This window comes from Anguilla anguilla, chromosome 17 (genome assembly GCF_013347855.1).
Source record: "Anguilla anguilla isolate fAngAng1 chromosome 17, fAngAng1.pri, whole genome shotgun sequence".
Taxonomy (NCBI): domain Eukaryota; kingdom Metazoa; phylum Chordata; class Actinopteri; order Anguilliformes; family Anguillidae; genus Anguilla; species Anguilla anguilla.
Genome location: NC_049217.1, coordinates 9236435 through 9258019, shown reverse-complemented (window position 1 = coordinate 9258019; position 21585 = coordinate 9236435). Strand labels below are relative to the sequence as shown.

Below are 21585 nucleotides of genomic sequence, written 5' to 3'. Positions count from 1 at the left end.
CCTGAGGACTGGCACGACGCCGCATGACCCCGGCTCTTTCCCAGGGGAGAGATGGGCAGGGACACAGCAGGTTTGGTTGGCTGGCGAGCGGCAGGCAAACGGTAGGCCCATTTTTAGTTTCAAAGTGTGACCAAAGGAGCACCAAACGATGAGGGAAATGATATCCCTCGGCTCCAGACTGCGGCTATCTGGACTATGCGTGACGAACGAAAACATTTGCAGACGGATGACAGCACCCCATCCCGACTCATGACCAGATATTTCCGCCCCCCCCCCCCCCCCAAAAGAAAGCTAGCACATCCTCTCGGCACTTGTGTGGTCATCAAAGAGTGTCTCCCCTCTTGGATAGGCAGATTATGCATTTTCCCCCTCTCATCTGGACCACCACCGCCACCCAACCCCCCACCCCCCCACCCCCCCACACAGACACACACACACTCATACCGGCTCACACGCCACCCCAGCTATATCCACATCTAAAGAAGCTGTGCTGGGGGAGGGGGCTCGCCAGCTCGTCTCTGATCCCGTCACGATACGGGTGGGGCACAGAGCGGGAATACATCCTCTTATCTTCACCTTTAATCCTGGAGGGATACAGCCCCAAGGAAGAGAGAGGGGCCCCTGTGTGTACACCTTACCACCGGAAACCAACCCTCCGGTCCACTGTGTTAATTATGATTTCTGACTACTGTCTTCATTTATGAATGGGCTGTAGGGTTGCCCCGGTGGGTCACATTTGTCTGTGGGATTGTGTGGCTTCATGAATTCGCAGGCCCTGGAACAAGGTGTGTTAAGCCAACCTTCACCCTAACCCAGCGGCGAGCGCGAGAAAGCACTTTTGAGACTGGGGTGGAAGTAATAAGTCTTGCAGTCACATTTCGACCAACAAAAGATTCTACATAATGAGAACAGATTGCTCCTGCTGAAAGGTCTTCTGAACACTGCTCAACAGCTGCTCTCCTCTGAGCCACTGCCAACAGCTTCACCTGAACACGAGAAGCTTCAGCACTGGAACACACTCCTCTCACACTGCCCTCACCTCCCACTCTTCATCCCTGGAGCCGCACCGCTGCATGGTGTGGGGAGGAAACATGGGGCTAGGGGGTGTGGTTTGGAGGGGGGTGGGGGGGGGGTGGATAGGGGACTTAAGCAGCACAAGGCTGTCTGAGACCCAGATTCCTAAGAGGAACTCAGCAAAGAGGAAAAAACATTCTGTTCTGTTAGAACTCCAGAGCAGCAAGCCACAAGGGAAGAGCATGTACGTGGGTGTGCGGGCGTGGGTGTGTGCGTGGGTGTGTGGGTGCATGCGTGCATGCTTGGGTGCGTGTGTGTATGCAAGTAATTTTGTATGCATCTATGTCACTTTGTATGCACATATGTACATACGCATGTATGTACAGTAGCTATGCAGTTACTTGCATGTGCTTGCTGGTCAAAATATTTGTGCATTACTGTGAAACTGAACTGTGTGTGCGAGCATGTGCGTGTGTGCACGCATGCGTGCGTGTGTGTGTGCGCGCATTTGGTGGGGTGGCAGGGGGGTGCTGGAATTCAAACAAGTGACAAAGAAGAATCCCAAACTCACACGAAGAGGAGCAGGGTCCACAGAGAGGGCTTTCATGGTGGGATACCCCCCGCCCCCCCCCCCCCCCCCAATTCTCCTTCCTGAAGCAGAGCCCATCTCGCCTCATAAGCCTACCGGACCCCGTGCACCTGTCCCGTCGCTCAGAGCAGGCCGGGGCTCGTAGACGCCCCCCTGCGTGAGCGCACACAAGGCCTCCTTTCTCAACGGGCCTCCTTCTACACCCCACCCCCTCCCATCACCGACAACACAAAGGTCCCATTGTCCCGCACAATGTGGGTCACCCTCTCTGCCTCTCTCTGGCCTGGAGTGGAGTTCAGTGGAGTGGAGGGGGGGTGGGGGGGGTAACCTAAACAGGCAAGGGCAGGCACACTTCCACTGTACAGGCCCTGAGGGAGATGGAGTGACGGGTGAAGGGTGGGACTTACCTGGCACTGCTATGGACGTAGACACAAAGAGCATGATGGGAAATCACAGCAGGGCATTCAGGGTCATTCCTGCATTGAGCCTAGTTGGTATGTGGTCTGAGCATGAGCAGCACTCATACAGACACCCCTCTACCTCCGTTTCACTCATACAGACACCCCTCTGTTTCACTCATACAGACACCCCTCTACCTCTGTTTCACTCATACAGACACCCCTCTACCTCTGTTTCACTCATACAGACACCCCTCTACCTCCGTTTCACTCATACAGACACCCCTCTACCTCCGTTTCACTCATACAGACACCCCTCTACCTCTGTTTCACTCATACAGACACCCCTCTACCTCTGTTTCACTCATACAGACACCCCTCTACCTCCGTTTCACTCATACAGACCCCCCTCTACCTCCGTTTCACTCATACAGACACCCCTCTACCTCTGTTTCACTCATACACACAATCTGGACTCCCGACCTCCTCTACACACACAAGTACCCATAGATCTTCCATATCCCTCTCCGTTAGTGCCGAATCAGGCCACTGTGATCTCTGCAGGAGCACGGCTGAAAGCCCCTCGCGTCCCGCAGTCGAGAGGCACAAAAAGCCGAGGACAAACACACAACGCAATTTTTCACTCGCCGACGTCCGTGTTTTCCCAAACTGAGTCGGAGTCTCAAAGGCGCCCTTATCCCCAAACCGGAACACCTCGGAGAAAAACAAAGCCGCCAAAAGGGCCAGAATGCAAGCGAGGCGCCAAGCGTCGCCTGGAGACCGGGAGCAGGGGCCGGACCCGTTTTTTGGCACCGGGAAAATTCTGCTCCGCAGTTCATACTCAAGCCTGCTTTCACTCACGGACATGAACAGCAGGGAAAAAAACCTACTTAAACTAGGAATAAAAATAATGGTATCAGAACAGAGCTGAAAGCCGCCAGAATTGGTGAATGAAAGGAACACAGCAGGCCTCTCAAAACTACAATCATGACATCACACGCATGACCAACGGCACACGTGCCTGACAACACACTAAGGGCCAGGGCCTGATATATCGGTCGAAACTGGCATTTTCCAACCATGTGTGACATGTGGGCAACATAAAGGACCAAACTGTGACCAAATTTCTGTGGTTTTGGCTCTGTAGTCCAGCACATTGGATCTGAAATAAAACAATGAATGTGGTGTTAAATTGCACACTGCCAGCTTTAATTTGAGGGTATTTACATCCATATCAGTGTGATCTGTGTAGGAATTACAACCCTTTTGGTGAATTTTCCCCACACTAGAATCTTATCGGTGGGGCTGGAGTCGTGTGAGCCTGAGCGTTCAGGCGCAGAGCGGCGAGCGGTGCGAGCGGTGCGAGCGCTCAGACCGAGCCTTAATCTGCAGAGCGGCTCAGACGCCAGCGAGCGCCCATGACCTCACTCCCCCGCGCCAGCCGGGGAGCCGCCGCCGCCGCCTCCCCCTCAGGGGCCCGCCCGGCCCCAGCGGCGCGGGGTGGGTGGGTGGCGGGCGGCATTCCAGTGGACCCCACCGCCGCCCCCCCTCCCCCCCCGCCAGACCCCCCCTTCCCCCAAAGCCGCGGACAACGAGGGGCCGTGCGATGCGGTCCCCAGCGAGCGGCTATATTCGTCTGCGCGAGCATGGAAAATATGAGCGAAGGCGGGAGGCCAGCGACGGGCCCGGCTGAATCCCCGCGATTCGCCGTCGCGGGCCGAAGGGGCGTGGCCAGCAGCCGGAGCAGCGCAACAGAATGTTCCATGGGGTCAGGGACCGCGTGCCGCGAACGCGCCCCCCTGTTGCTGTTTGTTTGCACTACTCCAGGCGGCAGGGGGGAGTGGGGTGGCGGATAAAGAGATGCACTGTGGTACGGCTGGAAAGATTTCACCTTTAGGGCACATTTCATTTCACAGTACTGGTGAGAGGTACTGTATTCTGACGCAGAGCTGCCACGCGTGCCATTAGAGCAGAGCTGGAGGAGGGGCGTGGTCCTGGCCAAATGCATTTGAAATGAAAACAGCACTTTCCGGACAAAAATGCAACTGCAGCGCATCTGTGTGCGGCAGGGAATGATAAAAGCCCTCGCAGTGGCGGTGTGAGGCAGCATTAGAGTGGGTGCAGGTGCAGACAGGGCGGTGGCCCCGGGGACTAATGATCACTCGGAAAAGCCGTAACCTCCGCCTCACCCCCCCTCACACGCCGTAATCTCCTGGATTACACAGAAACAATCCACAACAATCCTCAGGGAGGGACCACCTGCTCAGCCTGCGGCTCCACACGACTTCCGAACCCGGGACCAAGACTGCAGACTCTGACCTCGGGCCCTTCAACTGAAACATAGCTCAGGAAAGGGCCACAAATTCCAAATGAATCCTCCGGGGGCCACAACACACACGTTGACCATTTTTAAAACGACTTAAACCCTAATGAAGGATTTGTGGAGTGGAGTTGATTGGGAAATCTGTCCTACCTATAAAGTTGCCAGATTTGTTCTAAAATGGCACCGACAGTGAGCTAGGCTTGAAAAACACTTTCCGCACAGTCGATCAAGCAAGAAAACTTTAGCACGTGACTCAGGACAAGGTACGTGACCCCTGTGGTATTCTGTAAGCCTGTGGCACAGTGAACGTGCAACCCTGGGCAGACCTGCGGGTAAATAAATCCTAGGGAAACTGTTGGACACACCAAGGGTTCATAAATAATCCTTGGCTTTCTAATCATGTCATAAACACTTGCAAAGAAATGTTATTAATTCTCAAACCTCCCCAATTTTCTGGCTGAAAGAATAAGCTGAAATCACCCTTGTTGCTCATTTCTCCCAGTATCAGTGCTGGCTGTGCTTCAGCTCGACCTCTGAGGGAGGCTTCTGGCTCAGTGCTGGGTTGCCTGGGTTTGGGTATTACCCCCCACATTTACTGAGTGATATGAAAAGGCTGAATTGGCCGAATCTCCAGAGGGAAAAAATGCATGGGAGTCAGAGATGAAGGATTTAATAGGGAGTTATGAATGGGAAATCTTTCAAAATTACACTGGAGCCAACTGACAGCAGGACTTTTGGGGGAAAAATTTTCTGGCAAGATACAGTATAATAAGCATTAAGCTATGTTCCTACTCCATACTGCACTTCGTCTATCACAAATCCATCCAGGCTGGAAACAATAAGGTATAGGCCTAGTAGCAATGAAACTTAACCAGATTTTTCAATCAACGTTTGCCCTCAACATTCACTCACAATTAAATCAGAGTCTTTTTAAATATTGTTTCTGCTGAATTCAGAAACAACCCAAACCTTGCCAAACTGTGGTTGCAAAGGAAAAAAAGAACACAAATTCAACTCAAAGCCAAAGCTACAGACAAATGTTGAGTTTAGACTTTAGACACTCGGCTCACGCCAGATACGTCTGCGATAGAAAGGTTGCCAGAGCGTTCCTGAGGTCTCCACCCCGTCGCCGCCGTCGTCATGCTGGGGCCTTACCTTGCAGCATGCACCTGTAGGCGGTCTCCGAGATGGCATAGATGTGGGGGGGCATTTCGTGCCTCTTCTTGCCCCGGTACATCTCGATGATGTTCTCGGAGTAAATGGGCAGGTTTTTGTAGGGGTTGATGACCACACAGAAGAGCCCCGAGTACGTCTGCGGGGAAGAGAGGGAGAGAGGAGAGAGACGACAAGACGCAGGTTAGCGATAAAAACAAGAGCGGAAACCCTACATAAATCAGACAGAAATCAACCAGAGTTCTGCACAGGTATGGTTGGTACCAGCCGTTTCCATGGCGATCAGGAAGGCAGAACCCCCCCCCCCCCTCTTCAGCCAGCATCATGGTTCCCCTCCCATTCTCACATACGAGCACTTCCAGCCAAATCAAATTCAAATTAATCGACTTTTTTAGGGCTTCTTAAAGAATTACCAGTAAGTTTTCAAAAAATGCATTACTGTTCTGCATTAGCATCAGTGCAGTATAGTCAACTTGCATTAAGTGCTTCAGTGATGTCACTGGTCTGGGAATGCTCTTGGCCAGGTCTGGCAGTATTACTCATGTGGATGCACTCATGCTCTCCTGCATTACAAGTCGATCTGGATGAGAGCATCTGCAAAACGAATGTGTTGTAATGCAACGTAAAATAAATCTTAATTTTATGCTGCCTGGCAAAGGCTGCAGAAGCCACAATGCACGATGTTGGCAATTTCGTAGACGCTTTAAGTCCATCTGACAGAAGGCTTTGCATCTTCAACTCCCCATCCGTGCGTCTTGATTTTCTTTTCTACCTATAAGGTGCCAAATACATTCTGAAACTGCATGTGCAGAGACTTGAGCTTGAAGCTTCACCACAGCTGAAAAAACAGGAAGTACTCGGTGCAGAACTTGACAAGACACCTTTTCAGGCTTATGCCAACCAGTGGTACAGCAAGAGGTGCCCAGGGCAGATCTAACAAATAAAACCTTGGGAATCTGATTGGCCAAGAAATCCTTGAAATATCACATTTTAAATACCTGCAAAGAAATGGCATTCATTCTCAAATCAAAATTTCATGTTTTCCTGGCAAAAAAAAAGGTAAGCTACTATCACACCTCGATACAGAGAAAGCGCCTTCTAACAGAGAAATGACGTGGAAGAAAGGTTCTTATCGAAATGTCTATTCCTGATATTCATTAAGCGAATAGCTTCCAAAGCTGATACTTAAGTCAACAGCTCCCAAAATGAAACGGTCAACATCTGGAACCTCCCCAAATGAAATATCTTAATCTTCCCCAAACACAACTCCCCTCTTCCATTTACCCAAGCCACCACTCACAGTAAACCTGCATTTATTGAGGTGGGAAAATGATTATTTAATGAAGCCATTTTATCCAGGGTTCTCATGACACTCTCCGTCATGAATACTGATGAAGAAACAAAAAAAAAAAAATTTTTTTTGTGACTTATCAAGCATCTCAACAGCTATTCAAGTAATTACTCATCACACGATGAAATATTACCATGCTCAGGCAGAGGATAACTTACTTTCCTGATCACGATTTAAAAAGAACAAGTCAATTTTTCAGCAGGGGAGGTAATTGCGTAATGAACTCAACTATTTATCTAACAAGTATGATGGTATTCGTGCAGAGGGATAATTGATTAAGGATCCCATGATATTAATATAAAATGAGATTTAAATTTTAACTGATTACCAATCACATGACTGGATTAATAATAAGCAAGATTGTGTTCAGGCAGGGGAAATAACTGATCACGACTGGAATATTCATTCTAAATATTAAAACATGAACATTTTGAACAATTTATACCCGATTAGAGATACTGACAGTTTTCTGGTGGTCTCCTCCCTACTTCCTGTCATTATGACACTGATAATCACAGGGTGGGAGGGGCAGCTAACCCAGGGAGCGTTTGTCTGAGTTTAATGCAGTCTCCCTGACGTTCCCTTCCCTTCCCTTGCTACAAGGGGGGGACTTCCCAAAATGCCCGGACGAAATATGGCAGCCACAGCAAATGGCGATTGGATCCAGTTTCTGAAATGGGAGAGAGCAGTCACCTTCCCTTGCTCCCTCCTTTTTCAGCAAGAAGGGAATTCCACAATGCAATGTTGTGTAGAAGAGAGGATAGGGCCGTGTAATTCTGTTTTGGTTTGGTCCTTGTCTTCTCCCGTGCAGAGCACCTGTTCATGTCCCAAATTTCATCACAAGGTCGCTCGCTCGAGGGAAGAGAGCAAGGAAAGGGAATGTGTTAAAGTGGATCCGAATGCAATCCCAGTTACTGAGAGTGACAATTACTGAGCAGGAGGAATGGTGGCAGCAGCGGGGGGGCGTGGCCGGTATGGAGGCGGAGCCTCCCTCTGGGCTTCCCTGTTCAGGCCACACGCCAGTCTGGAGCAGTTTCCATAGCGCTGGCCTTACAGCGCTGTACGTGCACACAACTTTCAGGAACGAAGAAAAAGGTGTGCCAAAAAGACGACCCCCACGGCAAACAAAGACTCCTCCCGCAATCAAGGGGGGAGAGCGGAGATCTGGGCCTCGGCCTGGACCACAAACAGGACCCGAAGGGGGGTGCGGGTGGGTGCAGACTCGAGTCGCAGGAATGCGCGTGGTCCTGGCAGGAAGCCGGGCGGGCGGGGCAGACTCCGCTCGTGAGGCTGAGACGGGAGGTTTGTTGTTCCGAGGCCCCGCTGGGACAGCGTTGAGCGGCGCCGGGGAGCGGATCCAGATGTGCACGACACAGGCCCGGGGGGGGCCTGCCAAGGTCACAAATCACACCAGCTACTGTGAGCTACGCTCTGGGGACGCCGTACCGCCACACCGCCACAGCGCAAGCAAACAGAGCTCTCCCCCACCAAGACAATTACCAAGAGGCCGCCGCTTATGAAAAGAGGCTTTCAAAATGTTTTTAGTCACCATATAACCCCCCCAAGAGACCAAAACCCGCTTTGCTGAAATCCTGAGCTCCGATTCGCTACATCAGCCAGTCAGCTGGGTGACAAGAGGCAACGGCGTGAACGCCCCAGGACAAAAGTCTGGGGCATCGCCGTGGCCAACCAGGCAACAGTTTACTGCACAGCCACAGGTGATCTGACGTCAGGTCTGAAACATCGCCACGGGTGCTCAGGTAAGTTTGGGGGTAACTCTCCATCCACTTCCCAGCAGGCCCAGAGCCAGGACAGGTGGACTCGTTAAGGCGGCAGCCCCCCCCCCCCCCCCAAAAGACCAAGCCCACAGGCTCACAGGCCCTCAGGCCTGGGGGCACAGGATGGCCATACACAGCAACTAAAACAAGAAGAAAAGTAGGCGCGTGCGTGCGGTCACCCCACTGATGAGGCAGGCCGCTGATCTCAGTGACCTAGCGGACAGGCCAGCCGCGCTCACACAGGACATGCAGTACAGCCAGGCCCTCGGCACCTCAAACTCCACTTTCCAGTCTGAAGCTAATTAAAATGGATGCCCCTCTGATCTGTGACTCTGGACAGACAGCTAAAAATATAAGCGATGACACAGAGCACCCACATTACCTGCTTCACCCCCTCCCAAGCCCAAGTGCCTTGCTACCCAAGCTGTGGTCCGTAGCAGGAAAAGAGGGGCCTGGTTTTTGTTTTTTGTTTTTGTTTTTTTTTTTTACAGTGACTGAAGTTCCATTCAGGTCACATGGGCTACAGTGGAGGGGGAAAAAAGAAGACAGTTTTATGGGGTTGGGTAGCTGCGCCCTTGGGTGGGTCACTGTGCTGTAGTAAAAGGCTAGAATTTGAACAAAAGGGAAATTCTCGGTTGCCTATATGTCCAAGAAACAATAATAAAAGGCTACCAGGCTTCCAGTCGCTCTCCTCCCCCCTCATTTTTCTCTCTCGTGCTCTCTCTTTCTCTCCCTCTCTCAGACCCTGATTCACCCTTTAACCGTCTACAGGACTGATATCTGTGAATAAACGCTGGTGCCGGCGTAATGTGACTTGCAGCTCGAGAGTTTGCGGGTTCAAATCCTGGGTGGGTCAGTGAGAGTACCCAACATAGCCTAAACACAGCCTTTCCTGACGAGCAGAGTTGACCAGCTGAAGTGTGCACAGCTCTGGGACCCGCACACAGACAGGGCCTTCTCCGCAGCAATCACAGGCCCGCTCTCTCATCCACTGCCGCTGCAGGGTCTGAAAAGCCTGAGCCCTGACCGGGGGCCAACGCAGCGCCATGGTAACCGCGAGCATGTGGGGAAACCGCAGGCCGACCCCAAACAGGGTGGTGCAGGGCGGTGAAGTGTGTGTGTGCGCAACACATAGGAAACAGCTGGGAACCAATCACGGTGCAGGAACTCCTCGGCCTTGATCCGTGGGCTCTGAAGATCCTTTCTAAGAATAAAAGTGCCCACATGCCATTTAGGCTGGGAGCTAGGAGGCCCTGTGCAGCGGCCTGGGCTTGAAACATCTTAATCTCGACCAGGGTTCAGTTGTTCAAAACATAGTTCTCCAGAAATACAAAACAGTTTCACATCCATATTTTGTCTTTCATATATGACAACTCACGAATAATGCACAATTTACTGTGTCTTTCTTGGAATTAACTGAAGTAAAAAAAAATTAATCTTCCCCTTTACAACCTTTTCATTAGAAGGAGGATTGGCAAAGATCCTGCTATTCTTTTACTACAGAAATATAAAACTTGCCATAACTTCCAGCTCAAGGTTACAGAAACTTTCTGTAGTCAGACCAGATCAGCCCTCAATTCACACAAGCAAAAAGAGTCTGCTTGCCTTTGAAATTAACAAATTAATAATTAGAAATGAAGTCCAAGATTATAATTCTGAACTCGACCGCTTTAGCAAGCCCTTCTGAAACGGTTCCCAAACTTAAGGACCGGAAGGGAAAACAGAAATGTGCCACTCAGGCATAGGAGACACAAAGTCAATAAAGACATTCCTGTGTCTGTCATTACCCGCAAATTCCACACACTGACAAACCACTGACTGCAATGCAAAAAGATATCCTACTGAAGTGTAAAGCAGGCAGAATGATGAAGACAGAAAGAGAGAGAACATGACAGAAGGGAAAGGCAGAGATAAGGGGACCAAGTCAATTGTGCGGCGCATTGTCCTGTATTTCTTCCTCGCTGATTGCTGTTTAATGCGCAGCCATTTCCTGTTGTTACATGCCATTAAAGAACTCAAGTCCAATGGAACGGAGTGCGAGAGAGAGAAAACAGGTGGTGGCAGGGGTGGAGAGAGGAGGAGGTCAAATAACGAGATGGTGAGCGCGTTAGAGGGAGCACAAATGAGCTGTGGGGGGGGGGGGGGGGGGGCAGGGGGACAGGGGCAAACTGGCATTGAGCCATTTCTTAATCTGAGGAACCCTCTGAAACAAGGATGTCTAAAATATGCCAGACATCCAGCCAGCTGCACTGCGGCTTATCAGTGGAGACAAAGAGCCCAGAGCAGGACAGGGGCTCAGTCAGGCCCATGACTCAGCGCACACACACACACACACACACGCACGCACGCACACTCACACACACGCACACACACACGCACACGCACACACTCACACACACTCACGCACGCACGCACGCACGCACACTCACACGCACGCACGCACGCACGCACGCACGCACACACGCACACACTCACACACACTCACACTCACGCACACACACGCACGCACACGTACACGCACACTCACGCACACACACGCACACACACGCACACACGCACACGCGCGCGCGCGCACGCACGCACGCACGCACGCACGCACGCACGCACACACACACACACGCGCGCACGCACATACCCTTCTGATTCTGCTGGGAAGTGAGACATGTCACACAGATAACTCCTGTCACGGCCTTCCCAGCAGCCCAGAGCTGCTCCAAACCAGGGGTTTGCCTGTCACGCTAACCCCAACTGGGGGGCACAGGGCTGGGAGCTGCAAACAGTCTAGGTGAGTGGGTTGGCCTTGCATGACCAGTGTTCCCCCATCGACAAGAATTTATCACCCAGAAACAGAAGATACAAGAAGCTACGGGTATACCAATATGGCAGGGCGTGGCTCGACCACAATCGCATTTCTTTTCATTGCTTTTGTTTTTTAATGGATACTGATCTTTACTTCACTTTAGTGTGTTTCTTTTGCACCTCTGCACTTTGAACTAATGCACTTGTTGTACGTCGCTCTGGATAAGAGCGTCTGCTAAATGCCTGTAATGTAATGTAATGTAATGATTGCAACACAGTCACACCTGGGCAGTGGGGGGAAACAGAGAGCCTTAACAGAGCGGTGAAAACGGCGGGAAAAAAAAGCCGCCACCAGGCAAGGCCCCTCAGAGGCCCGGACTGCAAGAAATAGCGCCGCTGCGGCCGCGGCCTCCTCCCCCCGCCTCCCTCACCGCCGTCTCCGGTGACACCGCCAACCCAAATTCTATTCCTGAACGTGCGTCACAAAAACTGGGTCGAGATCCGATCTGGGACGGCGCTGAAAGCGGGTAACCCGTGTCCCCGGGCGACGGCCGATGGGGGACGAAGCTGGCCGATCCCCCGACGCGCGCGGGAAGGACTTCCCGTTGCGTTGGCACGGTCGCACGCTAAGCGCAGACCCGTCCTCTGTGGCTTTACGGCCATGACGTTACGGAAACGGAGCATTACATTACAGGCATTTAGCAGACGCTCTTATCCAGAGCGACTTACACAACATTTTTTACATAGCATTTTACATTTTATCCATTTATACAGCTGGATATATGAAGCAATGCAGGTTAAGTACCTTGCTCAAGGGTACAACGGCAGTGTCCTTACCCGGGAATCGAACCTGCGACCTTTCGGTTACAAGCCCAGTTCCTTACCCACTGTGCTACACTGCGTCCTAGGAGCAACGTGCAAAAAGCCACGTTTGAAACCGACCGTGTCCTCAGTGACCAACGGAGACAAGACCCATTACAATGCATGTCATCGCTGTCAAATCTACTCGCTGGAGTCTGTAGTAAGTTTAAGCAAAACCGTCAGAACTGAATCGGCGTCAAACCAGAGGATGCGCACTGCAATGCAGAACTAAACCCAAGAACGTACCCACGAAAATGGGAAACAGTTTTAGAAAAGGGGGAAGGGTGTGGTTTACTGCCATCCTACCGAAGGGACAGTCATCATTCACAGGGCACACGCCGATTGGCTGGGGGGGAGCCAGAACAACGCGTGCCAGTGTGGACGTGCGGGATCCACAGCGGCCTCCTGCTCAATTGAACTGAACAAGCCTCCAGAGAACGACGGAAAAGTTAAACAGCCCGGGGGGGGGGGGGGGGGGGGGGGGGTTCTTCTCATTACCTCGACCGGCCCCTTTATTCTGCCTGACGGGACGGTCCCACCGAGATGAAAGCAACGGTTCTCACGTCACCAGGCCCACAGAGGGCCAACTGCAGTAAAAAAAAATAAAAAATAAAAAAAACAAGGCCACCAACATTTCCCCTCATTAAAATGTGGGTAATTAATGAGAGGAAGGGCAGGAAAAAAAACTACGTGCAAAAAGGGGAGAGAACACACACTCAGTCTCTACCCGTGCCTCTGGGCTCTGAAAGGGGGCGGGACAGCAAAGTTCTCTTTCTTAATTTGCGCAGTCATTACAAACTGCGTTCACATCGCTCGCACACTCTCGACTGTAATGCCATTTCTCGTACTCGGCTACAATGCAGTTCCTTCCAAGCGTTTCCCCTTTCCCCAGACGATTCCCGCAGCGTTCCCAGACGAGCCCCAGACTTGCAGACGTGCCGCATGTGAGCGGGGCGGGGAAGCTCAGGAAGTGCAGCGTGAAGAGCAGCGTGAAGAGCAGCGTGGGTTTTTTTGCGCTTTTTTAGCGGGCCGAGCCCAGGCGGACGGTCGCGGAGGGCAGAAAGGACTGCTGGGTAGGCTTGCAGGGCACAGGGGCCCCTGGAGCCGCTAAGGCCTGCAAAGATCCGGCCCCTGCAGGGGCCGGGTCCCGCAGGAGACCGGGGCCCAGACACTTCCTGCCTGCGGGAGTGCGGGAGGGGGGGAATGCAGTGGTTTTTGGGGTAGTTACATATTTTAGACTGGGGCAGGGGGCTGGGAACTGATGTGTTTGCCGGTGTTCTTTTTGTAGGTGTATTCACATAGTAGGACATAGCATGGGGTGTGGGCGGTTTTTTGGGGTACTTGCATAGACAATGTTGGGGTAGCAGAGGGGCAGGGATAAAAGCATGCAGGGTACTCACAAATGGACCCTGGGGTGGCTTTGTGGGTACTCACGTAGAGGATCCCTGAGTAGGGGTGGGGCGCAGGGATAAGAGTTTTCGGGGTACTCACATAGATAAGGCTGTAGTAGGGTTGGTGTGTAGGGATAAGGGTTGTTGGGGTACTCACATAGATAAGGCTGTAGTAGGGTTGGGGTGTAGGGATAAGGGTTGTTGGGGTACTCACATAGATAAGGCCAGAGTAGTACCGGTCCTTCAGGTTGTGCAGGACAGACGCCTCGTTCAGGCAGGTGAGCTCGGCCATGTCCTCCACCTTGCTGAACTTGGGCGGGTTCATCTTCTGGATGTCGTCCTTGTTGACCGTGGCCTTCTTGCCGTTCTCGGCCAGCTCCACCAGCACCTCGTCCCCCCGCTCCTCGCGGATGCTGGCGGCCTCGAACCCGTGCCGCTCCGACGGCACCCACACCAGCTTCTTGGCCGTCCAGTCGGCCTGTGTGGCAGGGTTGTACACCACAGCCCGGTCCACAAAAAGGTACCGCTCCGGGTCCTCCTGCCCACGCTGCGCCATTGCCGGATTCCAGAACAAGCCACCTGGAGAGGGGCGGGGAGGGGGGTAGGGGTGGGCATACTCATCAGATGCGCTTCGCCTTCAGTAGCCTTGAGGGGGGCGTTGTCCCCACCAAAACACCACTGCCTATTGGTATACACCCACTTAGGAGGGTACACCTCATTCAGAAAATTGGCCTATGGTCCCGCAAGACATGTTAAGCTAGATGTTAAATATGCCGAGTAGGAGAACTGAAGCATCACCATGAAGCAGCACTTCACTTCTGCCCATAGGCACATTGTGTTCATTTTGGTTGTTCTGGATATGGAATATTTCTCAACTTCCATTTCTCAAGGTCCATTCCCTTCCCTTCCCTTCAATCAAATACAAACTTTTCTTGCTATGGTAAAGAAACAGCTCTCTCTATTTTGCACAAGGGTGTCCGTAAAGGGTCCTACAGTCCAGGATTTCCCTTGTCAAAAAACCACGGAAAAGTTATTTGCTACCAGCGGTAAGATCAAATTCTGTGGTAACACCTGCACAATATGCAAGTAAAAATAGCTGAGAAAGGCCCCAACTGAAGAAAAGTTTTTAAAAACTTTTTAAAAGGTTTTAAAAGTTTATTACTTTAAAGCAAACGGTAAAGCCAAACCGAAGACACAGCTGTGATTTTGTGCATCTTGTGGGTTAATCTATGATGCGCTTCAATACCCTCCCAACTGCAACCCTCCCTTTCTGGCTAATTATGTGCTAACCAGCAGTACTCATTGACAATCAGAGCTGAATTTCCCCATAGACAGTCAAGTGCTGCAAGGGAAACTAGGCCCTGATCAATATTACTTATCTTCCAGGACGCAGGGCCTCATTTCATCAGTTAGAAAAAGTGTGCTTTCAGACTAAAGCATGTCCCAGTTCTATAAAAACTGCCATGACACAAGGGGAATTTCTGATGTACTGCAGAACTGTTATTCCACAAAGCCCCTTCCATTTTACCAGAATGGACAAATATTTCTTCGGAAAACCAATTAGACATTATCCAGACAATGGTTTGCCTACGTGTAAAAAGTATGTGGTCCTTTCACAACTAAACATAGGCTAATGGTTTTCAAAAATGTATTTTCAAACGATAAAATCCTGCATTTTATTTTGATACATTTTTGGAACCAGTATTTTGCTATTTATTATTATACATTTCAGATATTTTGTGTTTTATATCAAAATACATTTTGATGTATTTTTCCAGACCTTGCTTGACAGCAATTCTTTTCTGTCATACACACCCTACACAGGTCCATATTTGACTCAAACATACATGTGTGTTCAGTAACAAAACGGTCACACTAACCCTCTTCAAACTCAAGAATTACAGTCTTCTATTGCCACAAATACAAACACCTCTGCCCCAGTACACAAGATGTGTCCCTACATCCTTTGGCCTGGTTACCAGTGGACTGGCAACAAAACAAGAATGACATTGATTGTTACAATCAGTCAAACTACCCAATCAAAATCACCAGTGGCAATTAATTTACAATGACAGGCTTTGTTTTCCGAAAGCCAGAACAAACACAGAACAGCTGATACACACGCAAGCTGACACATAAGACTGGAAAAACTGAAAGGCTGGCATATCATACAGATTGGGACTGATACATGAAATGTACTGCCGTATGATCAGGGGAGTTTAAATAATTCTTGTCCATCTGTTGCCTAGCACCTGTTCACAAAGAATTTCAGCGACAATGAGCCCTTGCACAAACGCATACATTTCTTCATCGAATGAATGAGAAATATATTTAAATGACAATGCAGGTCGTACGTTTCATTTCACTTCATATTCAACATCCCTTTAATCATTTTTACAAGTTTAATTAAGACAACGTAACAATTATACATTGATGTTTGTAATGCCAATGCCAACCATAAAAGCCAATAAAGCCATAAACCGTATAGCAAAGAGAAGCAAAGCCAGTTATCACTGCAGTTACTACTTGTTTCTCAAACCCACTATAATGAACTACTTAGCTATACAAAATGCATGTGCATGCCAGCACTGCGCATCGCCATAAGTATATGTGCCCAAGGCAGCGAGAAAATGCGGCAAGAAAAGGTGTAACATGCGTGACTCAATATATTTCGACTGCACTGCACACCTAATCTAGGATAGCATTACCTCGCACGTCAAGGCATTTGCAGGGAACGGAGCCGTGTTGTATGGTACAGAGGTGAGACGGCTGAAACCGTGGCTCTAACTGTGCATTTGCAAATTGTTACATTCTCCGGCAACATACAGGTCGCAAATTTGTTTAAAATTTTTTTTTTGAAAAGTCTAGGCCTATCTGAGCTGAAACCAGCTGGAACGACCGGTTTACAATCACTTGTTAGTGGTGTCAGCCAATAAAATGCAAAGTGAGAGGTCACTTCCCCGTCATAATTAACTCTGTTTTAATAGGTAACCTAACGTCTTGCAGCCGTCCATCCACCCCATCCACCAACGACTTAACGTTTTTACGCACCGTATAAGCGAAAATACAGTCGTGCGTTTCATTTGACGAGGAATTTAAACAAGCAATGCTAGTACTCCCAAGTTAGAGTGAAGGAAAATTGAAGGATTAGTGTCTGGCTACTGCACTGCACGGTGTCAGTGCGCCTCCGCAGATACACCCAACAAGCGTATTCCATTGCATGAGCGAGCTGGATGACTAACTTCTAACCACAGTTGCGTAGCGTATATAAAAGTAAAAAACACAATCAAAACTATAGGTAAACAAGAAGAGCTGTAATTTAGTGATTTATATAAAGTGAATGGGAGGTCCAGTTCTTAATCCATTTGCTTTTAATCTGCCATGCTAGCTAGCTAGGAAGATGACTAGCAAGACTGTTTGAATAGACACTGAATGTTATAGTCTAGCTAGCGTCCAGTTCCACACTAGCCAGCTATAGCGACAGATATCAATATGAAAGAAAACTCATCCATCTGCAAGCACAGATAGTTAGTTTCCTAGTATTGGTTAACATTACAAATAAACTATTAGAAGCAGCCTAGCTTGCCAGGCAGGTGTTATTAGTAACTAGCTAATTTGTATTGTACACCGTCCTCAGCAAAGTGTTCTATCACTCCTACTGAAATAGGTAATGTGAAATCACACCTAACTAGCCAGCTAGCTAGCAAACGCTAGCCAACTATCTCGCTTCTCAAATGTACAATTTCGCATTTCCATCATGGTTTAGCTACAGTCTAGAAATAGCTAACTAAATATAACAACTAAAAAAACTAAGTTTAATTCAAAATATTATTAGGCAGTTAGGTAAACTAGTCACACATTTTGGTAAATTCCATATTGCGCAAACCACCTTGCTACAATAGCTAGCGAGTTGTACCAGCTAGCTAGTGGAACGCAAGCTTGACCTCCACCGTTGAACAGTTGCAAATCCGTTAGCCGGCGAGCTAGACAGCTAACGTTAGATCTTATTGCCACATAAGAGGAACTGCTATGATAGTGACTTAAAGACATTTATAACTTACCACTTGCAGTCTATGGAGAAACAAGAGCGACTTTCCCGACAAATTTCCCGTTAAAATGTATTTTTATTTAGCGCAGTTACCAAAATTCTTGCACCAGCAACACTCTCCTTCTCTCTCTTGCACCAGTGATATTCCTCCAATACGACCTGGCCCCTCCTCAATTGAATCAACTCGACCACTGTTAGCTGATTCCCGCCTACCAATGTGTGTGCGCGCACAAAGACATGTAGAGGCTAGAATGATCTATTATAACAGCATGATCAATTAATGACCATATTTTGGCAAATATTAATCAACCCAAAATTATTTTTTAAATACTCGTAGAATATTTGTTCTATAAAGTTGCAGTTTTTCCAGCATATGGGCAAGCCTGTGTGTATATGGACATTTTCAGATATTGTTTGCTACCTAGAAATTCAATGTCAGTTGGAGTTCAAGTTTATTCAATTTTCAGTAGTGACACAAGAAATTTTGTTTTATTGAACAATTGTTCATTGGTCAAATACATGCGCACAACTATTGAAGTGGTGTTTATGCACCTTTGGTAATACTATGTCGTTGTATTTATTATTTAGATTATGCTAAATAGCTATATGTGCCTCATATAGAACCATGATGTGATCCATGTGATTTAGACACGCTTATATATTGGTGTGTTTAATAGCCAGTGTTGTAGCTGGTGTTGTGTAAAGGATGGCTTATACTCTGCCCTAATTTTAAGGTCAAGTGTATCTGACAATAACACACCAATTTCACAACACCCCATGAAACAACAATAATGATAGAACATAACTGCTCTGACCCAGCCCACCTTCCAATCCATCTTCGTAAAAGCTTATAAGCTATAAATTTTGGTTTTCTGTTGGAAGGGTGCCTTGGGAAGACCAATAAAGGAATTCAGAGGCTTACAGTCAATGAATGCAAGGTAGGTTCTGTGCAAGGTAGTGGCCCACTAACTAGAATATTAGGATGTTTCATGCTATGCTGTTTTTAACCAGCAGTTGGCAGGTTGGATTTATATGGTCCATAATATGCATAGTCCATTATGTCCATATCATGAAGCTGGGCAGCGGGAATATTTTGAACTGAAAAGCAGAGCTAGGTCCAGTGTACACGAGGCAGGACATGGTGTCGTCAGCAATGACTACTCAAAGAGACATATATATGAAGTCAATATGATCTTCCTGCCAATGTTTGTACCCGTAAATCTGGACCCTTCTTTTAAAAAATGGCGGTTTTAGCAGCACAATTATTCCAGTAAGGTTTTTTTTTTTTTTTTTTTTAAACATATGAATTGGAAATAAATGCATTAACTCATAGTGTCTAAAGACTAAGATGGATGTGGAGGTGTTCATTCAAAAATGAGAAATGCCGTAACTGTATACACTACAATAACAATTACTTAGCAGTCTTTTTCAAGAATTAAGAGCATTCTTAATTATTTCATATCTTCACCCATTTTTTCTCCGTTTTGAATGCCCAGTCATCCTCACACTGCAACGCTCAAGGCAATCTGATTGAATGAGTCTTTAAGACTCAATTTCGTTGTACTTAACTGTTCTGTTTATTAATAAAAGTGCAGAAGTTTTTTTTTCCGAAGTAGGATTGCCATCTTAGCGCACCGCAGTTCGCGACTGTAAAACCCTCCCATACCTGAGCAACGCTGGAGCCCGTTCATTGTGCGCATCCCTACCTGGCTACCGGCCCCAGTCGGCGCTGGAACGGTCAGCAGACCGTGGGGCCCAACCTCTATTTGACTAGTTTTACTTGGTCTGCAGTCTTGAATGAATGTACTTCGGATAACCGTTTTTTCAGATAGGCCTATTGTTTTTGGGTTTTATCTGCAAATTCAGTATTTATTTTGCAGCAACACCTTTGCATTGATTTACAATGAAAGTACCTACAGTAATCTGCGAAAGTATCAATTTCCAGCTGTTCGAACGTTTCCCTATCCACCAAATTGATTAAATGTTAAGTTGAAAACTCAACATTGCACATTAAATTACATTACTATGGACGTTTCTAATTATACCATGTAGAAACTGTTTACAGACACATCATCAACAAAACAATATTATATCCGCACCTGTTACACGAATATTTTTATATGTACGTTTGACAAATCACCATTCTTTCCGTCTTACCGGGCCTAAGCCAAAATATTCGTTTAATTTTCAATGAATATTTGTGGTATAGTGGCCTCTAGCGTCCAAAACTAGATACCAAACCACTTCTCCACAACGAGTACTAGGCTACTGACTTGGATGATCAAGGCGTTCGCCTTCAAGTTTTTTTGCCCTAAAATGCTGAAGATATTGTTCATTGCAGCTGTAGTGATCGCGAATGGCTTGATTGATAAAAAGAACGCTATTTAATTGCGATTCCAGTCATGTGTTTTTATTTTGATTGGACGACTGCAACAACGCCTGTAGGCGCTCATTGTGACGCGAGGGCACCGATTGTTTTTAAATGATGTCCTTTACATGCGCTCGGGAGGGCACGGGGGGCTGTGCACGTTTAACCTGACTACTGATAATCAGAGCCACATGTTGCGGATTCACTGTATGTTGTGAAAAGAACTACGGACGGCCGCCGTGTTGCAGATTTTAACAAGGATACGCGCTCCACTCTCCATTTTCCCTTTATGGAGTTACCAAAACGGCGTGATTGCCGTGAGTATTTGGACTGTTTCCCTCACCAATGACATGCCAGCCAGATCCCTCCGTTCTGCTACCTCAGGACGCCTAGCACCTCCCCCTCTTCGCACCTGCACTTCCAGAACACGTCTCCTGTCTGTTCTGGCCCCACGATGGTGGAATGACCTCCCTGTGGAGGTCAGAACAGCTGAGACTGTGACCCATTTCAAACGACGACTGAAGACTCACCTCTTCAGGCTGCACCTCTCCCCATCCCTCTCTTCCCCTCTGTAAATGACTAAACTTAGGGTTGTAACTAGGCAGCTGTTTCATAGGTGACTTTGGCGCATCAACTGTCTTAACGACTACTTGTATTTTTATTTATTTTTATTTTTATTTTTCCATAGCTTGCGTTGTTGCCGTTCTCGTTGTTAGTGTTAATCAGTTTAACCGTCAGGGTCCAAGTTGAACTATGCGGTTGTTCCCTGTACTTGGACCGGTACTTCTCTCTAGGGGTTTCGTCATACTTGTTCCTGGTTATGGTTATACACTTTGTTGTACGTCGCTCTGGATAAGAGCGTCTGCCAAATGCCTGTAATGTAATGTAATGTAATTCCTTGGGATTCATCGGGTCAGTCTACCCTGATTTGGGGTGAAAGTGCGTTCAATTCAAACATTGGCTAGGCACATACCTACCCCCCTCGATTGCATGGTTTTAATCTATTCTGTGTTGTATGTGTGCTGAATTGACTCCCGTATAAATCGGCGATATTGTGTGTGTATGTATGGGCACCAGTTAATGTATTCCCTCAATTTTACCGCAGTTTCTTATTAAAGATACAACTAATTTTATATTGTATATTAGACTTGCTGAATTAAGTTCTATAATTATTAGACTAAAATAGTCCTACCTTGTAGTGAAAAAAATCTCCGCTTTAGTAATTCAGCAAGGCTATTGGGGTTTTGATAATAAGGGAGGGCTACTATTGAGTGAAGGTCTAAACCTGGTAACTGCAATATCACATCAAATGTTTTGCCTTAATGAGGGTAACTAACTTTGGACTGGGGTGTAAATTGTTTCCTGCCAATTGTGAAATGCTCTTGTGTGGTGCGCTTTTTAAATGTGTCCATCCACTAATTCTGAATGGTGTGTAACTTTGTACCTAGGCACTGTGTGATATTGTGTTTGTGTCATAAGTAACAACCCACTT

At 48.1% G+C, this 21585-nt stretch overlaps 1 protein-coding gene across 5 annotated transcripts in view; it reads right to left on the bottom strand.

Annotated features, from left to right (window-relative positions):
• LOC118216400 (myosin-10) overlaps positions 1–21585 on the bottom strand; it is a 77548-nt gene that overhangs the window by 52512 nt on the left and 3451 nt on the right. For 3 of the 5 annotated variants that reach the window (XM_035397517.1, XM_035397520.1, XM_035397521.1), the window contains exons 1-3: positions 17739–17901; positions 13892–14256; positions 5480–5636 (exon numbers count right to left, since the gene is read on the bottom strand). In XM_035397517.1, the coding sequence (XP_035253408.1) occupies positions 5480–5636; positions 13892–14233 (499 nt within the window). In that variant the 5' untranslated portion in view covers positions 14234–14256; positions 17739–17901. Of the gene's footprint in view, positions 1–5479; positions 5637–13891; positions 14257–16385; positions 16502–17738; positions 17902–21585 lie in introns of those variants that run through there. The other 2 variants (XM_035397518.1, XM_035397519.1) reach the window with 2 other exon arrangements.